The sequence below is a fragment of the Ceratotherium simum genome, chromosome 24, assembly GCF_057802395.1.
Source record: "Ceratotherium simum simum isolate JZ-2026a chromosome 24, ASM5780239v1, whole genome shotgun sequence".
NCBI classification, from domain to species: Eukaryota; Metazoa; Chordata; class Mammalia; order Perissodactyla; family Rhinocerotidae; genus Ceratotherium; species Ceratotherium simum.
Window position 1 is genome coordinate 42,575,358 of NC_141923.1, and position 21,505 is coordinate 42,596,862.

The 21,505-nt window shown below is 40.9% G+C and overlaps 1 protein-coding gene across 5 annotated transcripts in view; it reads right to left on the bottom strand.

Moving 5' to 3' along the window:
• Positions 1-21,505, bottom strand: part of DAAM1 (dishevelled associated activator of morphogenesis 1) — a 160,580-nt gene that overhangs the window by 48,848 nt on the left and 90,227 nt on the right. For all 5 annotated transcript variants that reach the window (XM_004426204.3, XM_087448432.1, XM_014784275.2 and 2 more), the window contains one exon: positions 2,532-2,603. In XM_004426204.3, coding sequence (XP_004426261.1) covers positions 2,532-2,603 — 72 coding nt within the window. The remainder of the gene's footprint in view (positions 1-2,531; positions 2,604-21,505) is intronic.

The window sequence follows — 21,505 nt, forward strand, 5'->3', positions numbered from 1 at the left end:
AAACCGAGTTAATCAGAGGCAAATTGGAAAGGCTTCTTTGAGCTCAGACTGATGGGTTTAAATTCAGCACTACTCCTTCCTAATTAGATGACTTTGGGCAAGGTAACCTTTCTCTGTCTCAGACTCCTTATCTGTAAATAGCACTTATAGCATAGGGTGCTTGTAAGGATTTAAACCAACACAGAAAGTGCCTGTTCTACTGCCCGTCACATGATGCCCATTCAATAGCAGTAGTCGCTACTGATGCTGAAGATAGTGGCTGATGACAATGTGAATAAATGCCCCTTCAACAATTCCCCTAAGTGGAGAGCCAAAGAGTCTAGCTGCCAGGCCATGAAAGGATTTGGAGGAATTGTGTGCCTTTCCAGTGCCCAGGGACAACGTCTCGGGATTTCTGCTGTGCGTTGTTGAGAATTCTCCAACGCAGTTCTCAGAGATGAACCAGAACTGTGGGAGGAGGTAGAGGTAACAAACAGGGTGAAAAAACAGAAAACTTAGCATAGGGTCTCTGGTCTCATCAGGCCTCCTCGTTCCTTCCCTTTTGCAGGAGTTCTGAGGCCTCCTTAATTGATGAACTGTTAATGCCTTTTACCTTCAACCCTGGAAATTGCTAGCTCCGTCCTTAAAGGAGCATTAGAAAGCTTTGTTAGGTGTTTAACACACAAAGAATAGCAAAGTGACTGACAACTTAATAGCCTTGAGATACTCTTGGAAAGGACTTTGGATTAGGAAGCAAATATAATTAAAATATAGACATCTCATGAAAGCAGCAAAGGGTTGTCCAAGGAGCTGGACGAAGGAGAAAGGAGGCTCTTGAAGAAGGGCCACATACTGGCACATCATGGACTCTCCAGTGCAGGAAATGTGCCAGGTCGACTCCAGACAAGGCCTGGATTAAGTCACTAAAGGACAAAATAACCTAACTGCCCCAAAATTTGAAGAAAGAAAAAATCCATAGGGTTTAGTAGTCCTCCATTTATAGACATGAATTCATTAACAAAGAAGCAACTTCCCTTGTTAGACATCAAACAATGCTGACTTAATCAGAACAAGAGACAGCCTGCCCAACAGCTTTTTTCCCCTAACAGCCAGGACCAAGAATTCAGAAAATAACCTTCACATGCAGGAAATGTAAATGGCTCTAAATTATTATTGCTTAGGCGGATGCAGAGAAAATCCCTGATGGTCATCACTAGCCTCCCCATCTGCTAACATATTCATACAAATGCTGAGATCACCTTTTTCTCATCTCTGTCGTTGTGTAGCATGCCTTGTTAAAGGAGGATTTGGTGGTTATTTTCTGTTCCTTTCTGCTGTGCTTTTAGACTAGAAACCCTTGGGGCAAAAGCTTATGCAATTTCTTCTATAATTTATACAGCCCTGTTCACATTTACCAGGCTGTTTATTATTCATTGTGTGACAGCAGAAGAAGCATCTTCAAAGAAAAAGCTAGAAAAGAGGAAGTTACTAAAAGTGAAGGTCCCTGAAAGTTTAGCAAAAGTGTGAATGACTCACATATTCTAGCCAGTTTTCAACTTGTGCAGCAGCAGCAGCAAAATATTAGACAATCTAAAATGTTTGCTTTAAGTGATAAGAAGAAAGTAATTCTCCATAAGGACTCTGGGAAAGTCAGGAAAGAAAGAGGTAGAGAAAAGTATTATGGAAGCTATCATATCACAATATGCTTGGATATTATAAACTCAGAATTGAACGTAACAGACTGACTTTTAAAATCGTGAGTGTGCCCACTGAGGCCAAGACTGTGTTCTCGGTGGGCAACCTCCAAGATTTATCAACACACAGGATTTAAGCTACTAAGGCTCAAAGGTTGATGACGTGTTTTCTGCTGCGTGTTTTAGCTGGGATCAACAGGGGCTCCTCCAGCTGCTCGGAACGCTGACATCACAGACACATCCGTGTTATCAGAATACTATTTAGACATTGAGAATGCATTTTAAGCAATTACTGAACCAAAAATCCATGTGCCACAGATTTCCCAAGGACATCTCAGCATAATCATTATTATACCTTTTCATTAAACCACTTATCCCATGAACTCCTTTTTCTTATTTATATGAGTAAAAGAGTACCTTGGTGCCCTGTGAAATCAAGAACCCAGGAACTAAGCAAGTCCCCAGTAAAAAAGAGAAAAGAGTGTAGCCATAGTTTCATTGTACTGTTTTTAAATGGTATTAACTTTTAGAATAGTGCTGCCATAATAAAGCTCAAATGACTGGTAAGAGCAATTGCAAATTAAAGTTGAACATAAGCCAGATTTAAGATTACATTTCCTCTTATAACATTAAAGTCACTTATATTTTAGTGTGTGCTCACTTTATTTAAAACACTAGAAAAAAATCACTTTGCCAAGTACCACTACCCCCTTTATCCCCCTAATATTGAGCATGTGGAATGGAGTTTGGAAAGATAATGACATTTGGTAGTTCTTAAGTGAATTTATTGTGCAACCGTGTGCTTTGTACTAGACTTGCATTTTAAACTGTGTGTCGTAGAACAGAAAGTATACCCACAGCAGCCATGGAATTGAGCTGATCGATGTAGAATTCTGGCCAACTTGTTGCTCCCTTGTTTTCTTCCTGGTCCTAAAGAAAAAGAAAAAAAAGTGATATACCACCAGATGTATCCACACAACAGCCATAAGCACATCTGACTTCCAGAGCATCTAGACAATGGAACACACTGAGATAGATGAAATTTTCTTTAAATCATCAGACTGTCCACTTGACTAGGGTTGTCTTCCCAACCTGGTTTTCACTGAGAGTGCTAAAGTCTGAGTAAGGTGTAACATGAACCATGGATCAAGGGGAATTTAAATGGGAACTTAGCCACACCATGGTGTGATGCTGTTTTCCTTCAGGGGCACCACAGCATTGGGAAGGGCACTGTGTTTGTCACAAGGACCAAGGACCTTTGGCCTGTCACACTAAGGACGGTATTGCTGGACTATACAGCTGGGTGAAATTCACAAGAGAGGGAAAGTTGTCTTAAAAAATGGCCACAGGTTCAGCCAGTTGTTAACTAGACTTTTTCAGTTAGTTTATTCAGATTCTAGTAGACAGTACATATTTTTGAAGAAGGGTTTCATTGACGTGACCAAAACTAGGAACTGCTCGAGATGAGGAGTTAGAATGAAGCCCAACACTCAAAGGACGGAAGAGAACGAACACACATCATCAGTCCCAGGCCCAGCCCTCATGCTGGGGACAGCTTGTGACTCTGAGAAAATGTAACTGATCCGAGCTGAAGAGAACTGAAACCCAAGGAATCGGAAACCCATTCGGAAACCACTCCAGCCAGTCCTGCGTCTTACCAACCACGTGACTGGAAGCCAGCACCGGAGCCCCAGGGCTTCTGTGGACGGGAGATCTGTGCCAGACTAAACCCACACCTCCAAAAAATCAGGCGGCCATCAGAGCATCGAGTCCCTCAGAAGATGGCCTTGTGGTCTGGGATCTCCATGCATGTTTGCAAATCTGTGTGGCTACAAGTCATTTGTGTGATCAAACAGACTCGAAGAGGAAAATTTCAGCTATTCTCTAGCTTCACATTCAAAAAGCACCTTGGTATAATCGACATTCCCTGTCCCCTTGGAGAAGACGCTGGGCCAGGTACACGTAGCTGCTACTGGACAATCAAGTAGTTAGCACCTATTTACTGGTGTCAGAATCCCAATCCTTGGGATGGCAGTTTCAAGGTGTGGCTTTTAATTTCAGTCCTGTATTTTACCTCAAAAAAACACTTTCTCTAAGCAAATCTTTCTAGGCAGATACACTCGAGTAAGATAAAAGAAATATAATTTCAAAACTATTCTTTGAGTAGTCACAAAAAGAGGACAAAGTAACTATTGCTCACGGTGCCTTAAAAGTTGGCAGTAACTGATATCTCAGTTTCTGATACCTCTGGCCATTGCATGAATTTCATCTGCAGACTGAACAAGCCCGATGATGGGGACAAAGGCTACAGCAGTAGCTTTGAAACTGGACTGGATTACACTTCCACGGTTTTAAAAAGCTTAGGAAATCTGATGAGTTTTTACAACAGCCCTTATTATTTAACACGTTAACAAAATAGCTGTAATGGTAGTGTAAATGCTGAACCATTCTCTCCTCTTAAAATGGAGTATTAAAGTTAGCAAAACCCCACTGTTACCAATGTATTTAGCAAGCCAAAACCTACAGCGATATTCAATGGTATTTGAACCTATAAAATGAAACAGAAGGTGCCAGATCTTTCTATTCCCCCAAACTAGGGCAAATTTCCAAAACTACAACAAAATCATGTCCCATGTCCAGGGTCCCATGAGAGCCTGTCTGTTGTCAGCTTAATAGTCATGGTTACGGAAGAGACATCATTTTAGAAACTGAAGATTAGTATATAGAGAGATATCTTAACACTTTGGAAATGCTTTAATAACGTAAACAGATTAAGAGGAGACCTAGATACTGAAGTCAAAGTAAGGGGAAGAAAGCTTCATTTCACATGCCTCAGTGCTGAGAAAATCAAATGAGGTAACATATGTGAAAGCTTCTTGTAAATGTCCGAAGCGTTATCACTATATTCCCAGGGGTGATCCTCAGAGTTCTTCACCTTGGCAACGCACCTCCAGATTCCCCAGTGCACTCCTTGTCCTCCTATACAGATGTGTGCTACGGCAGCCAAGTGAAACTCACATCCGCGGATCAGCTCTCCGCTCCTACCTTGTGTGGCTGCTCGAGTCTGTGGTTCTGCAGAGGCACAGGCCAGAGGAGATGAAGGCAGCTGTTTCCCAGGAGTCCCCTAAATTGTACTGGACACTGAGACATGCCAAAGGGGAGACTCTCTCCTAGGAAGCCCGTGAAAGAAACTGCTGATGCAAGTGCAATGGGTCCTATGTGTTACCAGCCTCTAACACATATTATTCTTTGAGCCATCTGTCTCAATTCTATTTATTTGTTCTAGAGAAACAAGTGGAAAAATATACAAGACTGTATAAATTGTATTAGTTGTAATGGAAGCAACAACAATATCCAAGACATAAACAGCTTACTATGTGTTGAGCACCGCATAAATAGCTTACGATGTGCCAAGCACCACGCTCTTCATTTAATCTACTCTGTGAGGTAGGTGCTGTTATTATACTCATTTCACCAAATAGGAAACAAAAGGCAGAAAGAGGATAGGTGAGTTGCCAAAGGTCATCCTGCTGGAAACTCAGTGTCGGTGGGAAAGAATCAGGGCAACCTCTAAGATTAGACCTCAGATTAATCATAAGCAATATACATTAAATGCAAAGCTGCTCTTTACTCTTAACCACTTCACTATAAGAAACTCAGACATGGCTAGTGTCCAAAAATGAGTTTGCCTTCCCTAAACCCTTAGTGCTAGCTATTTTTGCTACATTCAACATTTCTGAATATTATTCTAAGGCCTGATGTCTTACCCAGGTTACCTCTGATGCCCCTCTCTAGACTCTTTCTGTGGGAACTCTTCTGCCTCTCTATCTTTATACATGTGCATACAGACAGCACTTCAGAAGCTTTCCTAACCTCTTCTCTTGTTCTGTTCTACACCTCAGTCTCAAGGCCATCGTCACGGGAATTTCTCAAGAGCACTTGCAGAGGAGCTGAGAGCATGGAGCAGTTTGGACAGTGGAACTGTCAACAAACCCCTCCCTAAACCATACACATCTCCCCCTACTTTTGGCTCTCTCCTTCACTGATTCCATTAGAACTTTTCTCTAATAAGCAAGAATGTTGGCTTCATTCTATTCTTTTTAAAAGTGGGGGGGGGGGGTGTTTCCCCCTACTTTTAAAACAGATTGTTGGTAACACTTAATGACACCTAGAGAAGGTGGCCTAAGGAAATACAAATTCTAGCAATCACATTAAATGCTCTTTTTATTCTACCTACAGAATGGATAATTCATATTAAAATCTAGTTTTGTTCCCCCTTGAAAATGTTATAAGCATTTAAGTTTATCTGCCTATCTTCAGAAGGCCTATTAGACAATTAAAATTGAATTGATATAAACATTTTATGTTATTGAATTCTCCACTGATTATTGAGAATATTTGTAAACATCGTTCCTTTTCAGAGAGATGATACAGCCATACGGTGGAAAGATGACCAGATAGGCCATCTAAAGATCAGATACCATAACTCACTTTTTGGTTTACTCAATTGGAATTTTTTGGTAAGTTTGAATATCTCTGGGCCTCATTTTCCTTCTCTCCAGAATAAGAGGTTGAGACCAGACTGCTTCTAAGGTCTGTACAAGCCCTAAGATTCTACATAAGTCTGATAGCAAGATGTCATGGAAAACGCAGTGTGTGTTGTACTTAGTTTGAGGGCCCAATTTCTAAAATCAATAATTTTAAAAATTTATGTTGTTCAATGACTCAGTTACAAAACCTTTAACTTTCAACAGCTACTTCCTTTACAAGGTAATTGAAGGGAAAAAAAAAATCTCAATATTAATTATTTTATTATTTCTCTAGTCCAACTCATCCTGTTTCCTTGGTAGGTTGACAGTCATCAGTAAGAGCATATTCACAGACAAAATTTCCTGCTGGGGGCCAGCCCAGTGGCGCAAGTGGTTGGTGCGTGTGCTCCGCTGCGGCGGCCTGGGGTTCGCTGGTTCGGATCTCGGGCGCGCCTCGACGCACTGCTTGGCAGGCCATGCTGTGGCAGCATCCCATTTAAGTGGAGGAAGATGGGCACGGATGTTAGCCCAGGGCCAGTCTTCCTCAGCAAAAAAAGAGGAGGATTGGCAGATGTTAGCGCAGGGCTGATCTTCCTCACCAAAAAAAAAAAAAATTTCCTGCTGGATGGAAACTCTGTCACTCCTTTTCCTTTCGGCCTGCACAGACTACAGTTTTAACTTCTTTTCTTGGTTGTTCACTTTGTTCTCACTATCTCAAATTCTGAAAAAACAAAAAAGCAAAACAAAACCTCCTTTTCTAGAGAAGGGAACTTGTACATTACAAGGGACCTTTAAGAACATTGACTTTTTTTTTTTTTAAATCAGGCTTCAATTAAGCAATTCATTTAGAAGGTACAGTAAAGAAAGTAAGGAAATACATAGTCTTTCTAACCTTGCTTCATTTCTTTTTTTTTTTTTTTTTTGTGAGGAGATCAGCCCTGAGCTCACATCTGCCAATCCTCCTCTTTTTTTTCTGCTGAGGAAGACTGGCCCTGGGCTAACATCCGTGCTCATCTTCCTCCACTTATATGGGACGCCGCCACAGCATGGCTTGCCAAGCAGCGCATCGGTGCGCGCCCGGGATCCGAACCAGCAAACCCCGGGCCGCTGCAGTGGGGCACGTGCACTTAACTGCTTGCGCCACCGGGCTGGCCCCTAATCTTGCTTCATTTCTAACTGGCACATTTTTCATTCCAAATCTCTGGTCAGTGGCTAATAAAAAAAATTCCAGAAGATCCTCCCCCATCCTCTTTAAATACACAACAGTGCATTTATTTTTCTCAACATCACTTTACCCATAAGAATAAATTGTGCATTATTTCTTTGTTTGTACTCTTTCTGGGGTAAACATTCACAGCTATATCCCAGACTTCTGTCTCTCACTTCATTATCATCTCTCTTTACCAATCCAAGCTGACTGTATTCCCCTGCTTGTACCACCGTCAACACACATGCATTTGGATCCTCAGGCACTCACTACCCTAAGTGACTTACACAGGCAAGTCAAGTAACCTCTCAGTGTGACTCAGGTTTAGTTTCCTTATCTGTAAAATGGGTCCGGCCGGCTCCGTGGCTTAGCGGTTAAGTGCGCGCGCTCTGATGCTGGCGGCCCGGGTTCGGATCCCGGGCGCGCCCCGAGGCACCACTTCTCCCTCCAACGCGAGGCCGAGTCCCACGTACAGCGACTAGAGGGATGTGAACCTATGACATACAACTATCTACTGGGGCTTTGGGGGGAAAAAAATGAATAAATAAAATCTTTAAAAAAAATAAATAAATAATAAATAAATAAATAAAATGGGTGCCTACCTCATAGGGTCATTCTGAGGATTTAATAAGTTAATGCAAGTAAAGAAGGCCCTGGGAACAGTATGCACAGAACCTGCTCAATAAATGTCAGCTAGGATGATAATGACACTGTTCCAGAATCTCCAGCTATGGCCATTCTAAGTCCTTGTTACTAGGACAGTAAAATTGGAGCAACCAGTTTGGAGGTAAACTTTGGTAGTAATTGTTCAAATTTAAAACACGCACAGCTTTTAAGCCCGTAAGTCTACTTTCAGGAATTTAGCCCATAATTACGTATTTACACTTGCACAGATATATGTTACAAAGATTTTTTTCACTGCAGTGCTGTCTGAATTAGCAAATAATAAAGTGAACAAACATATGGAAAGGGGGATGGCTGAATAAATTACTTTGTAGCAGCAACAAAGAAGGAAGTAGAGTTACATAATGATTTTCAAAATGACCAAATATATTATTGAAGGAAAAATGCTTCCGAATATTATTTCCCATCTGTAAAAAATATATATATATACATATATATCCACTTTTACACACAAACATTTCTGAAACCATATACAAGAAAATTTAACAGTGGCTACTTCTAGGTAGGAAAGGCCTTTTACTTATAAACTTTTGTATAATCCAAATTTTCATTTTACCAAAAATGTACACCATTTTCACAATTAAAATAGAAGTTCTAAAGCATTACATGTCCTGTTAGGATGGGAGTTTTGCTTTTTCTGATGTTCTGTGTAACATGAAATGCACTAAGACCCTGTAACATTTGGGATGCCCCTTTCCCCACCCCTCGGGCATCTCTGCTCCCCACAGCAAATATTTAAAAACATTTCTCTAATTGTTTTCCCTCACTGGATTTTCCATTTCTAAAACACACTATAACCCTAACATCAACTGTTTACACAGACAAAGAAACTGTATGATTTGGGCTAAGATTAATGTACCCGAAGCATGCTAAAATTTTCTAAGTTTCCACATTTACATATCTGTGGGGCAAACAATTTCTTGTAGCAGCTGAAGGCTTTCAGTGATATAAGTGGGACTCAAAGTACAGTTTAAAAATTAAGTCTTTAAGGAAGAGTCACTTCTTTTGAAATTACCATAGGACAAATTTTTAATAGGATCATTTCCCAAGTAATAATGTGTAAGAACTGGTCGAGATTTCTTCAGTTTAAGATACTCTTAGTGAGGCCCAAAAGAGGCTGCACAGAGATCAATCAATTGTGAAGGACATGTTCTGCGGCTGTTCACCAGACCACAAATCACAGGCTAGAACAACATGCACTTGGCCAACTAAAGCCATAAATCTCCATGTTCACTGTTAGAAACCCATGAGGTTTTAAAGAAAGACACACTCTTTCACTGTCTAGATGGGCCAACAGTCCTCTAGCAATGTCTAATAGTACCATCAACTCAAAAATAGAGACATATTAAGGTTTAACTAAACAAATTTCAACAGCAGAAAGGTATTGTTTCAGTATGATACAAAGTAAATTTCATTCTGATAATTTTCATTACAGGACAAAGGCAACTAACTACAAATAAAAACCTGTTCCAGGTATTGTGGGAAAAAAATGCAATTAAAAACATGTTAACTGTGATTGCATATAGGATCAAGAAATTCTCTCCCTTGTTAATGATCAAAATAGTCACTTGTTGTATTAAATTGTTATTACTATTCTGGATTTCATGGGCCCAGCGCCATATACTAATGAATACAACAGATGTTAAATAAATTCATTTTATTTCTAGAATTTTTGTAGAATACTAGAAAGAAAGGGGCAGACAGGCCAAAATATTTTATTCTATTCAGTATGTCTCCATGATGTATGTGGCGTTTAATAAACTCAAGTGAACGAGAGGAAACACGTGCCAATGTGGGGGAGATTAGGTACAAGGAACAGGGAAGAAAGAGCAGTGAGGATGGAAAATGGAAACATAGTTTGTGGAAGGCCTTGCTAATAACTTCTGCTAACTTTCTCTTCTGGTTCAATAATAGTGTAATTAGCATCTTTTCAAAGGGTGACCACGATGAAGTGTGGAATGGCCTGATAGACCAGGGGTTGGCAAACTTTTTCTGTAAAGGGCCAGATGAAAAGTATTTTAGGCTTTTTGGACCATACAGTCTGTTGCAACTATTCAACTCTACCATTGTACAGTGCAAAAGCAGCTATAGATAACTCTTAAACGAATGAGCACTGCCATGTTTCAAAAACACTTTATTTACAAAAACAAGTAGCTGACCAGATTTGGCCCACTATGACCCATTGGGCCATAGTTTGTCAACCCCTGTGCTAGATTAAGCTTGCCTCAAGAGGGTAGGAGTACATCAAAATTCTAACTTGGTCACCAACTATTTTCCATTCTTTCTCCTCTTCTCGAAGCCACTAGATCTCCAGTAAACCCCAGCTATAAGTTAGGATCAGCTCATCCAGTGTTTGCTCAGTAATCTGCAGGTCTGCTGGAGAAGGAGCAAGATGCACCGTGCTTGAAAAGTCTACCTTCTTCCCAGGCTCACTACTCTCTGAAAGTACTTTAATCCTACTTTTTAAAATACCATACCATCATTAGGTCTTTAAATCCCGATATTTTCCTCCAACTCTGTTTATCTTGTTCTTCATTCATTGGGAAAAGAAGAACCTGCAGGTCCACAAACCTGGCTTCCTGAGTCCTTCCAACACCCACCTCAAACCCCTAGCAGTGGGCTAAAACTGTATTCTATATCCTAAGCTTGCCAAAGGGAGGCAGTTGGTTTCAAAAAATAATTCCTATGTTGTCACATTTCCTGTGGCCCCTGGGACTGCCAATCCTGGTTACATTTTTTGGCCACTGCCACAATTACACATCAAGTGCATCTGTTGCCAAAATCCGGTTGGGCCCACACAAGGAATGATTACAGACAGCGGCTTCTTCATCTACCAGGAAATCCAACACCTCCTCTGAAGCCTCAGAATGTCAGTCATTTCTGGAAAGATTGGAGGGTGACTTGCAATAACAATGGCTTTCATATTTAGCATTTAGAATCAAGAAAGAAGAGCAAACCTCTTTCCCCATTTTTCCTAATGCTACAAAACATCTGTATGTTTTTAAGGAAAGCCGTCACATAATTATATAGCTAGGTCTTTGACCCTAGAGACAGTCTGGTCCAAGTTTTCCCTCATAGGGTCTCTTACATAAGGTCAGGAGCAGGCGATCGATCACATTTTCTGAGAGAAGGCTTCAAGGGGTCTGCAATCGTTTGGAACCAGCACTCTCACTAATTTTTAGAAAATTCACCCATACCGAATTGACAGATGTCTCCTTGTAGCTGGCCTTAGTTTTGCCCTCGGGAACTGCATGGAAGAAGTCTAATTTCTCCTATGAACAATAACCCAGCAAATATTTAAACAATTTGAATAAAGCTATTATGTCCTCCCAAAGTTGTCTCTTTACCAAGCCAAAAATTCTCCGCTGGCTGTATAGCACAAGTTTATCTTCCTCAATTCTTAAATAAATCTCAAGTTTTCCATAAATTTGTCACACCCTCATGTCTACTATTTGGAAAAAGAACTCCCACAAATATGTCTACATTCCCATGGAAGAGCTCTTCTCACACGTTTGTCAGTGATGTGCAACTCTAGACAGTCTCACTGAGAGGGCATCTGTGGGATCTCTCACCAAATGTCTCTCCCAGAGGCAACAGAACAAGTTCCTGCTCTCCTGACGGCCCACAACAAATAATATTTATGATTTAGAACAAAAGATGCATGTCATATGAAGCAGAGGTAACATGTGTAGTCCTTGTTTTATTAAGTATACATATTTTAATAAAGTGGCCATAAACTCAATAGTAAAATTGGTTTTCTTATTAAACATTGAGGATGCTTCATCTCTAAAACATAAAGATAAGTTAACAAAATTGAAAATGGGTGAACAGATCGTAGGCTCACTAGCTGTCAAGAAATTTTGTGGGAAGTTTAAGCCCTTTAGAGCATTGTTTTTCAGGTCTCTGGATTACACTTCTGCTGTCCCTGCCCCTCTCCTGTACATCTGTTCCTTCAACCATCACAGGAACTTCTTCCATGTATGTATATGAAGTCGGACACCTCTTCTGACCCTGAGTTCTGCTTCTTCCCTGTCTCTGGCCTGTGTAGGTATAAAGCTCAGTCAACTTGATATACAACGCACATTTCCCATGGAAAGCCTCCCACTATCAGATCATATACCCCAGCGTAAAATGTTATTAAATTAAAGAGTTCAGATTATTCAGAATAAGTTAGCCCCTCTTTATCAATTCTCTAAGTTTAAAATTCTATATTGATGAAGGATAATTTTTTAAAAGGTAAAATCAAAGATTTTGCTGAACTCATTACTAAATGAAAGAGCTGGTAAGAGGTTACAATGAGTTCAAAAGACAATCCAAAGGGCAAAGACATATATAAGCATCTATTTACAAATAGATGCAAAACTGGTCAACAGGGCAATAATCAATTGCATTAGACACAATTTGCATTTCAATGGACAAGAGTCATTTGCACTGCAATCAGTTTTTTTAAACAATTTCAGATTTGTTAAATAGCTCAAAGATAGTGAAAAGTGGAGATCACTCTGATGAGTGCTACAGATAGAAGATCCAGTAAATTTTTTTTCCCCATTTCAATATAACTAGTTTAGCAGAATAAGAGATGTACCTCCCGGCCGAAGAGGACGTGATCTATAAAGGTGTAACGTGGAAGCCAGGTTGTATGACTAACACTTTGCTCCAGGCTCCCTACACCTAAATTACCCAAATGCTCAGGCTTGCCCAAAGCTCTTGCTCAAGAACACACACCCTAGCCTGACCACTTCACCCCAGTTCCGCCTGTTTCCGCTGTCTTGTCTAGGCTGTGTGGCATGTTGCTGTTGTGCATCCCAGAGTCTCTGACCTGAAACCACTGAGACTATTCCACTCCATCCCCCTTAAACCCCCAGCTGCACCTGGTTCTCTATCCTCCCCAGAAATCTGTCAGGCAAAGAGTTGGGGTACTTTTAAGACTTCTTGTACTGCTCATAAAAAAAGCTCTGAGTTCAGTTTGTTTAGACCCACTCCCCACCTGCCTACCCCCCAACCAGAAAGAAAGTTATACTTGACCACTGTTCCCTAACAGTTTGGGCTGGAGCCTGATGCCATGTAAGAGGAACAGAGCCTAACTTGGGAGCAGTATTAACATTCTGCTGCTGAACAGAGGGCTTCTCAAGGGCAGGATAGGAACAGGGTCCCTCTGCCCATCATGTTCAAGATTCACAGTGCTGAACTGAACCTAAAAAGTCATTTCCTTTCCTTCTCATTCACTGACTCATCCAACAAATATTTGTTGAGTTTTTTAATGGCCTAGGCACTGTTCTAGGTGTTGGAATACATGAATAAAAGAACAAAGCTCTCTGCCTTCCTTGTCAGTGATCCATGAATATGAGACATACGAGAGTGTTTCCAAACTTGAGTGTTGAGATCTTCTTAGATCACAAACTTATTTTGACAACAGGTTCTCAGTCTTTCCAAGAACATGTACAAAGAACTACACCCATTCATAGATTTCACTCCTTTTTCTCATCATGATAAAAAGAAATAGTCAAGTATTATTAACTCTCCTGTATTTTTACTGAACTCCAATCTTTATCACTTAACTTCTTTATCTAACTAACTTTAACTAACAACTTTATCTTCTAACTTCAAGATAAAAGTCAAGTGTAAGCATTCCTAAGCTCCACTGGGAAAAATGCTTTGAAACATTTCCTTGATGGCACAAAATGTTACATTAATATTTTTATATGTCACAAACTTTATTTACACTGGTAAAAATCATTGAAAATTTCTGAATAACCTGAAATGAAACCTAGCACATCAAAAATCAGGCTTCCAGGGACCGGCCCTGTGGTCGAGTGGTTCAAGTTTTGCACGTTCCGCTTCGGCGGCCCGGGTTTGCGGGTTTGGATCCTGGACACAGACCTACACCACTCATCAGCCATACTGTGGAGGCATCCCACATACAAAATTGAGGAAGACTGGTACAGATATTAGCTCAGGGCTAATCTTCCTCAAGCCAAAAAAAGAAGAGGAAGATTGGCAATGGATGTTAGCTCAGGGTGAACCTTCCTCATCAAAAAAAAAAATCAGGTTTCCACTACTTCTCAGCCAGGTATCATTTTTGTTGTTCTCCCCAAAATCACATACCCCAGAAAAGCAACAAAAGAGTACCACCTTAAAGAGATGGAGGCTCTCTATGGGAATAGCCGCAATGAAACAAAGAGAAGAGTGACAACAGGGCTTCAAGAGTAAAGAAACCAAGTGCATTTCTGAAACAGCACAAGGGCCCAGTTTGTTCTAAGACCCTCTTCTTCCCTGAAAAAGCCTTGGCTGACTTTACAGAATTGAAATCCTAAGTCACACGCTACAGGATCCTGGGGGAAAATGCATTTCAAGAGCTGATATATCTAAGAAAATAGCCACAATCCTTACCTAGAACTAAAAGCTGAGACTTTACAGTCCACTACCCAAACAGAGACATTTATTTTGCTTATTTTAACAAGTCATTTCTTTGGCAAAGCACTTCACGGCACGGAATATGACAGGAGCCTAAAAATCTCAATCAGCGTAACTCCCACGTCTGAAGCCAATTTTAGATGACAACTCCCCCTCATTTTCATGGCAAAGAAAAAGAAACATTCTCCGATTATTATTTTCAAAATGATATAAGCCCATATTCCCCTGTTGCCTATGACACAAAGGTGTACAATGACATAAAACAAATTACTTCTATGTAGCTTGCTACAAGTCAAGTCTTTGACCCACATGTCACCATGGAATGTTACAGAGCCAGGTACAATTTAGTCCAGCTGGTTGGTAAATTAACGCATTTGGACACACATCACTCAACTCTTATGCAGTGTGGAAATCCAATCAGTGGTGTCAATGGCCTTTGTTGCCTCACATCTTGCTACCAGACTTGCTGCTACCAGACCTGCCTTTCAGAATGTCATAAAGCAGGTTTTGATGTTCTGTAACCTGCTCTTGGGAAAACAATCAAAGTGTGTTTACGATTTACAGTATAATGTACACGAGGCTATAAAAAAAGATTTTTGAAAATAGTAATTAAACTATGAAGAGAAGCAGGGGAAACAGTAACCCCATAAAGGCATATTCTGTTCAGGGAAGCATTCTCAGGATGACTGTGAAAAACACTACGACAGGATTAATTGTCCCCTAGAAGGAGAATCATAAGTGTACTTCTGATGTTAACCCATTGAATTAATGACAGCATTTTTGGCAAAAGAAATACAAAAGAAAAGCATCAGTTGGCAAGTGTCACCACATCAGAAATGTCTAAATGTGAGGACGCGGGGAAGTACATCTTAGAAACAGAGTAAATGTAAAATGCTCTTCCTTACGTATGGGGACAGATAAAAGGATACCATCTTAAGACTGCTCAAGTCAAATGTTGCTCTGTACTACACTGGAGAATAACAAGAGAATTTAAGACACTGTAATTTAAAGTTGGTATTCTTCAGTAGACTTCCTACTGTAACCCATTTCTAGTTCCACAAATTACTTAGATTCCTGGAGTGTAAGACATTTGGGAAATCCCATATTAGAAGTATTAGTGGTACATTCTAACTTGCACTGGAAACTCAAAGCTTCTTCCTACTCCCCAAGGGGGAGAATCTCTGAAATGCACCAAGCATAGCATGGATTTAATAGTATTAGGTATGCTAGAGCTATTAGTGAAAAGAATAAAATAAATATATATAGGAAAAACTAAGGAAAGTGGTTTTTGTTTTTCTTTGATCTCTCTTCCAAAGTGGATACTTCCTTCCACTGATGTCTTTCATAAACCTGTCTCCTGGAGATGAAGTCAGGCAGCCTGGGGCATTCTTTCTATGAAAGTAGGTGACACAGCACTTAGTGAGTCTGCAGAGAACCAGGGAGAGACCCAAGAGACAAGAAGCATGGAATGTAATACTTATATACAACCATAATCTAGGAGCAAGAGGAGCCCTCAAGGGCAAGGATGGCAAATATTTGCTACATATGCCACATTCTCCCATCAGGTGTCACAGCAGACATTGCTAATCAATTACCACACTATTCTTACTGAGACCATTCACAACCTCTGAATGCTTCTCAAAGTGCTACAGGCTTCAACCCAAAATGTTCAGAATTAATAATCAAGATAAACCTTTTTGTCAGTTCTGCTTCAGGTTATTCATAGCGCACTCAGTTAACCAGGGAAGGAAGCCACAGCCCTAAGGAATACTGAAACAAAGGATGTGCATGGCTCTGGAGTGTCTTATGTGCTGCATGTCTCTCAGGGTTCCATTGGGCTGGTGATAACCAGAAAGGGCAGCTATCTCAGATGTGAGATATAGAGATATCCCTTTCCATCAGAGATACAGCTATCACTGAGACCACTCACTCAAGGTGCAGTTCTACACCTGCAGATTGCAGAATTCTGGAAGTGAAATGGAGCTATGCCTATGTGTTTCAACGCACACAGCAAGGGGCTCCAAGGGCCTCACACAGTCGTGTTTAGAACCTTGGTTCCACCACAGAACTGCTGACAGGTACTCTACAGCAAAGACTGAGAGCTCCAATATAGTCTTGTACTCCTAACTCTGTAATAAACACATGATGGAATTTGTCCTGTACCCAAGCTGTCAAAAGGAACCTGTTTAAGAATTAAGATTTGGAAGCCAAATATAGCTGCTCTGTGGAGGCTGAGAACCACTGCCCTCCCAGGGCTTCCACTGAAACCTAAAGCTCCAAGTCTCTTCCAGTGACTGGAGCTGAGGCAGGAGTGTTCTTGCCACAGTGCAGGACCACTGCAGGCATGAGTGACAAGCACAGAGTGAGAGCTGTGGGAGCTGCTTCTCTAGTCCTCATTCCAGAAGGGAAAATAGAGATCCACAGGACACACGGCCCCCATGCTCCCCATGAAGCCACCTTAATTGGTTTGTCCAACGAAGATGTCTTACTTTTCCTCAGCAGTATATTGCTCACTTATTTTTATTGTTGTTTTAATGATTATAAGTGAATGCAAACACTGGGTCATTCTCTCCCACCCTCTTCCAGCCTGCTGTTCCCTAATCACAGGGAAAGCAAGGCCTTGGATAAAGGGTGTTACTCACTGAAGAAATGCAAGTATGAGGAAGCACACAAGAGAGACAGTATTCACAAAGCACATACATATTCACTGTTTTAGCAATGCTGTAAAGAGCAAAGTATTTATAGACTGAAGAATCAACAATCTCCAAATCCATGCCTTGACTCGTACATAGAAACCAGCTCAGGATTTAGGCAAAGCCATGACAGACAGCAGGTTACACATCTCAATTTCTTAATATCTGAAGGGATCAAGGAGTACAAGAAAGGGGAGAGGCTTTCATAATTTTTACAAAGAGATGCTCAAGACAAAGATGCTCTGGTTAGAGGAGGAGAAAAAGACCAATTGCGTGACTTCCAGCCACAGCCAATTTGCTTGTCTGTGCAGACGTGCTGACTCTGCACCTGTGCAGAATCACCCATCAGGGAAGTGGCAAAGGTCTCAGAACTTCCTGCCTTGGGTGATGGCATGTACCAGTCAAGAGCTTGCTAAGATGGAAGCATGATTTGCCCGGGGCTGGAACTGAGGGTGTAAAGAGGTCTAGAGGAGAGAAAGAGTGAACTACACACAGAGCAGTTTCCTTTATAGTCAAACCAAATAAACACAATGCTGAGGGGACTATCCATTTTTCTATACTCTAACATTTTGTCCTTTCAGACGGCTTTATGGGTATTTGTATGGAATGCTTTTCATTTTCTAAACCTTGGGTTTTTCTTTTTTAAATGAGTACTTTCTAGTCCAGTAATTTTTACTTCAATTTGATTTGCTAAGATATATGGGAGAAAATTGAAGAACTTTAATGACAGTTTCTTGTACCTGAAACATTCAAACTTATGTAAAATGACTCAGCAGGGCAACGAGATACTAGTTCCCTCCCCTCAGACAGTACCAGCTTCTGGGATGGTTGGCAACTAATTCACTGTAGGTATAAATTGTTACAACCACTTTGGAGAGCAATTAAAGGTGAAAATGTTCATATCAAACCACCCAGTGATTACACGTCTAGTTGTCTATCCTAGAGAAAATCTTGAACACATGCCCAAGGATGTTCATTGCAATATTTTTTTAAATAATGAAAAATTGGAAATAAGCATTATCCAAATGAAGATAAAAATAATTAAAATGTGGCATGTTCATATAATGAAAGGAACATTATACTGCAGGTAAAAGGAAGAAATATCACCCATTGTTCATAAATATATACTTGCAAAGTAAGGTTATAAACACAGAAGCAAGGATAAAAACCACATACCACCTTCAGAATAGAGGTCACCTGTGGGCTTCAAATGTATTTATAGTGTTTTATTTCTTTTTTAAAAATCCAAGGCGAATATGATAAAATGTTAGCATTTGTTAAACATGGGTGTTTATTATATTCTGTACTTTTTCGTATATTTAAAAATTTCACAACAACAACAAAAATAATCAACCAGGAAATTAGTTTCTCTCATGACTTCAGGGGAAAGTTATCAGAGGTTTGTTAGTTTTCTTTTTTAAGAAATTTTAGAGAATGCCAATTTATCAGAACTCAAAATGTCTGCTCTGGTAATGAGGTTTAAGACTTCTAACAATAACGGTATCTGCAACTGTGCTGAAACACTCTTTTATTATCTCCTCAACACTGAGGTTTTGTTTTGTTTGCTTAACTTGGGAAGTCACACAGCTAGAATGCAATATTGAATTATAATGCTGCAACTTTGAATAAATTTTGTTGCTGAAGAAGGCATTTGTAAATCTGGCTCATTTAGACCTAATAAGTTACTTATTTGTGAAAATTGACTTGTTTCATGGAACTTCTTGGTGTTGCGTCCTATAAAAGGATTTTTTTCCCACTGCAAACAAGAGTAGTAGCAACATTTTCATCCAAAATATTCTTTAGTCCTCCTATTTCAAAAACTGAAGATATTTATCAACCACTTGCCTTTTCCAGGCAGCAAAGAAGAAATTTTAATTCTATTTGAAAACTGGCTTGACCCCACACATGCCCAATTCCCAGAGTTCAGCTGGTATTCACTACTCTGGCCAGGTAAGTCCAATGAAGCTAGCATCTCCGTGGGCTGCACCTGGTCAGCAGGGACTGAAGCACTCAGTGGGCATGCAGACGAGAGGAAGAAAGGAGTGGAGTGTGACTTTTCTGGGCCTCGGTCTTCCCAAACATAAATTAAGGGTGCTCCTGAATTCAGATTCAGGGCCCCACCCAGAAGCGAAGAGACTGCACATTGATCACCATTGCCCTAGAACTTTTGACATAAACGGGGCCTCCTTTTACCAATTTCTGGTGCTACAAGTAAAGACCTTCTTGGTCTCTTCTTCCCTTATCTACAATATATCCTCCTAACTTACCACCTCCTCCTCTAAAATGTCCTGTGGTTCAACTAAGGGAGAGCTGCTTTTGAAATCCTCACCACTGTTCTGAGAAAACCAGCATCATTATTTAAGAACGCGGAGATGAATCCCAGGGTAGCGTGAGTGTGAACAAGCAAAAACTCAGTCCATACTCCTGTTTCGATCATAGTCGCCATCACTGACACTGATGGTGACAACAGCTAACATCACCATGTCCCCAGCTCTCCGATAAACTCGGAAATCATATTATCTCAATTTTCACAACAGCCCTGTGAAGTTGATCCCATTGTAGGGAGGAGGAGAGAGAAATTAGAGGAGTTAAGAAATATGCCCCAGGTGGTATAACCAGTCAATGGTATCCTGCCTTCTCAGGTTACCTTGTGGATGGCCTTTAACTACGCAAAGTATCTCTCATAGCTATTACTTGGTTTCTATTTATCTTAGAAAAAAATAGTGTCACACACAACACACTATAGTTTAGAACAATTATGAGGGATAAATGTAATTTAGGAAACTTGCAGGCAGATCCCTCAATTGAAAGGTTTTTGGAGATAATCCTCCCAAGGGAGGTCCTTTCGCCAGCAGTATCCCAAGCCTGAAAAACAGAGGACCCTACAGAACCAGAATGTAATACCCAACAGGAGACTCCAGAAGTTGTCCACAGTATTTTAGGATGTTCACTTCTCCAAGCACCGAAGAAGAAAGATAGATATGTTTGGGTTAATTCTACAGGCAAGTGTGCTTACTGCTTCTCCGTTAATGAAGCCGGGCACCTACTGAGCATTAATGTTTATGAAAACACAAACTGTGAGCTCAGGACCATTCCAGACACTACAAGGCAGGGGTGGTACCCGACACAGCTGGAATGACAGAACTGATAACACTAGGAGGAAAACATATGCAAAACTAGTATCACTGAACAAGAGGATTACAGGGAGAGGAGGCAAATAAATACTGGTGAACCAGTGGCCCTTTACTGGAATATAGCTTTGGTTTATGGGCAGCTGGAGGCAGGGAATCCCTGAATCTTGGACTCCAAATCTAAACTTTGGTGTTCATTTTGATAGCACTGGCTTTTGTAACAAAAAGCAAATGGGTCACCAGCTTTGAGATTACACTACTGGGGGGAAAGGGTAATGAAAAACACGCCCTCAGCAGGTTTCTGGGCAGGAAACAGAGGAAATCTCCTCTGGGCCGAGATCACCGTGTTTTCAGTCACTGCCTAAATTGATAAACGGGTACTGAAAAACTCTGGGTGGTTTACAGATTCACCTTTGTTTTAATTCCCTCAGGGAAGAGTTAAAAAAAGGGAAAGAGAGGGGGAGAAAAAGGGTCCTTGAGTCAGACAAAGAAAAAGTGCCAGGGCTATCTTGACAACACAAGCACTGGTTGCATTTTAAATAATATTTATTTTTCCTCCTAATTTCAATAGAAATATGTGGTTGCTTTGCAATGTTCCAGTTGGGTAGGCTGAACGACATCCTTTCTCGTAGCATTGCGGGTAGGGTGAGCTGCAAGCGAGACTCGCAGGGGAGATGTGGAGGCCGGAAGTGAAGCGGCAGCCATTTTGCAGTTCACACACGTTCCTGTCTCTGCTGGCTGGCCTCGCTGGTGTGGAACAGCAGGCAGGTCTGCCACTGCTCCACCTTCCCCTGGATCCTCCTTCAGCTCCTCCTGGGCCAAGTGTGTGTCTGCTGAGCTGCATGACTAAAGGCTCAGGCTTCTGCAGGACACCACATCAGAGACCGGGAGCACTAACACAGGCTCAGTCTGTCCCTGTGGGCCCCAGCCTATCCTTGGTCTTCCCCAGTTTACATCCACCTTCCCTCCCAACGGCCTGCTCCATGGACATGAAGCTCCAGCATTAGAGGTAAAGACACGAGCTTTACGGAGGGAGCTTAGCCAGCAGGTCAACCTCTGTGCTCTGTGTGTGCCTCCCTCCAACAGTCCTGCTTCTCTGACGGAAACCTGACCGATACAAAATATATTGTATGCCTTTTTTAAAAAGAGCAATTTTATTTTTACAAGCAGGAAA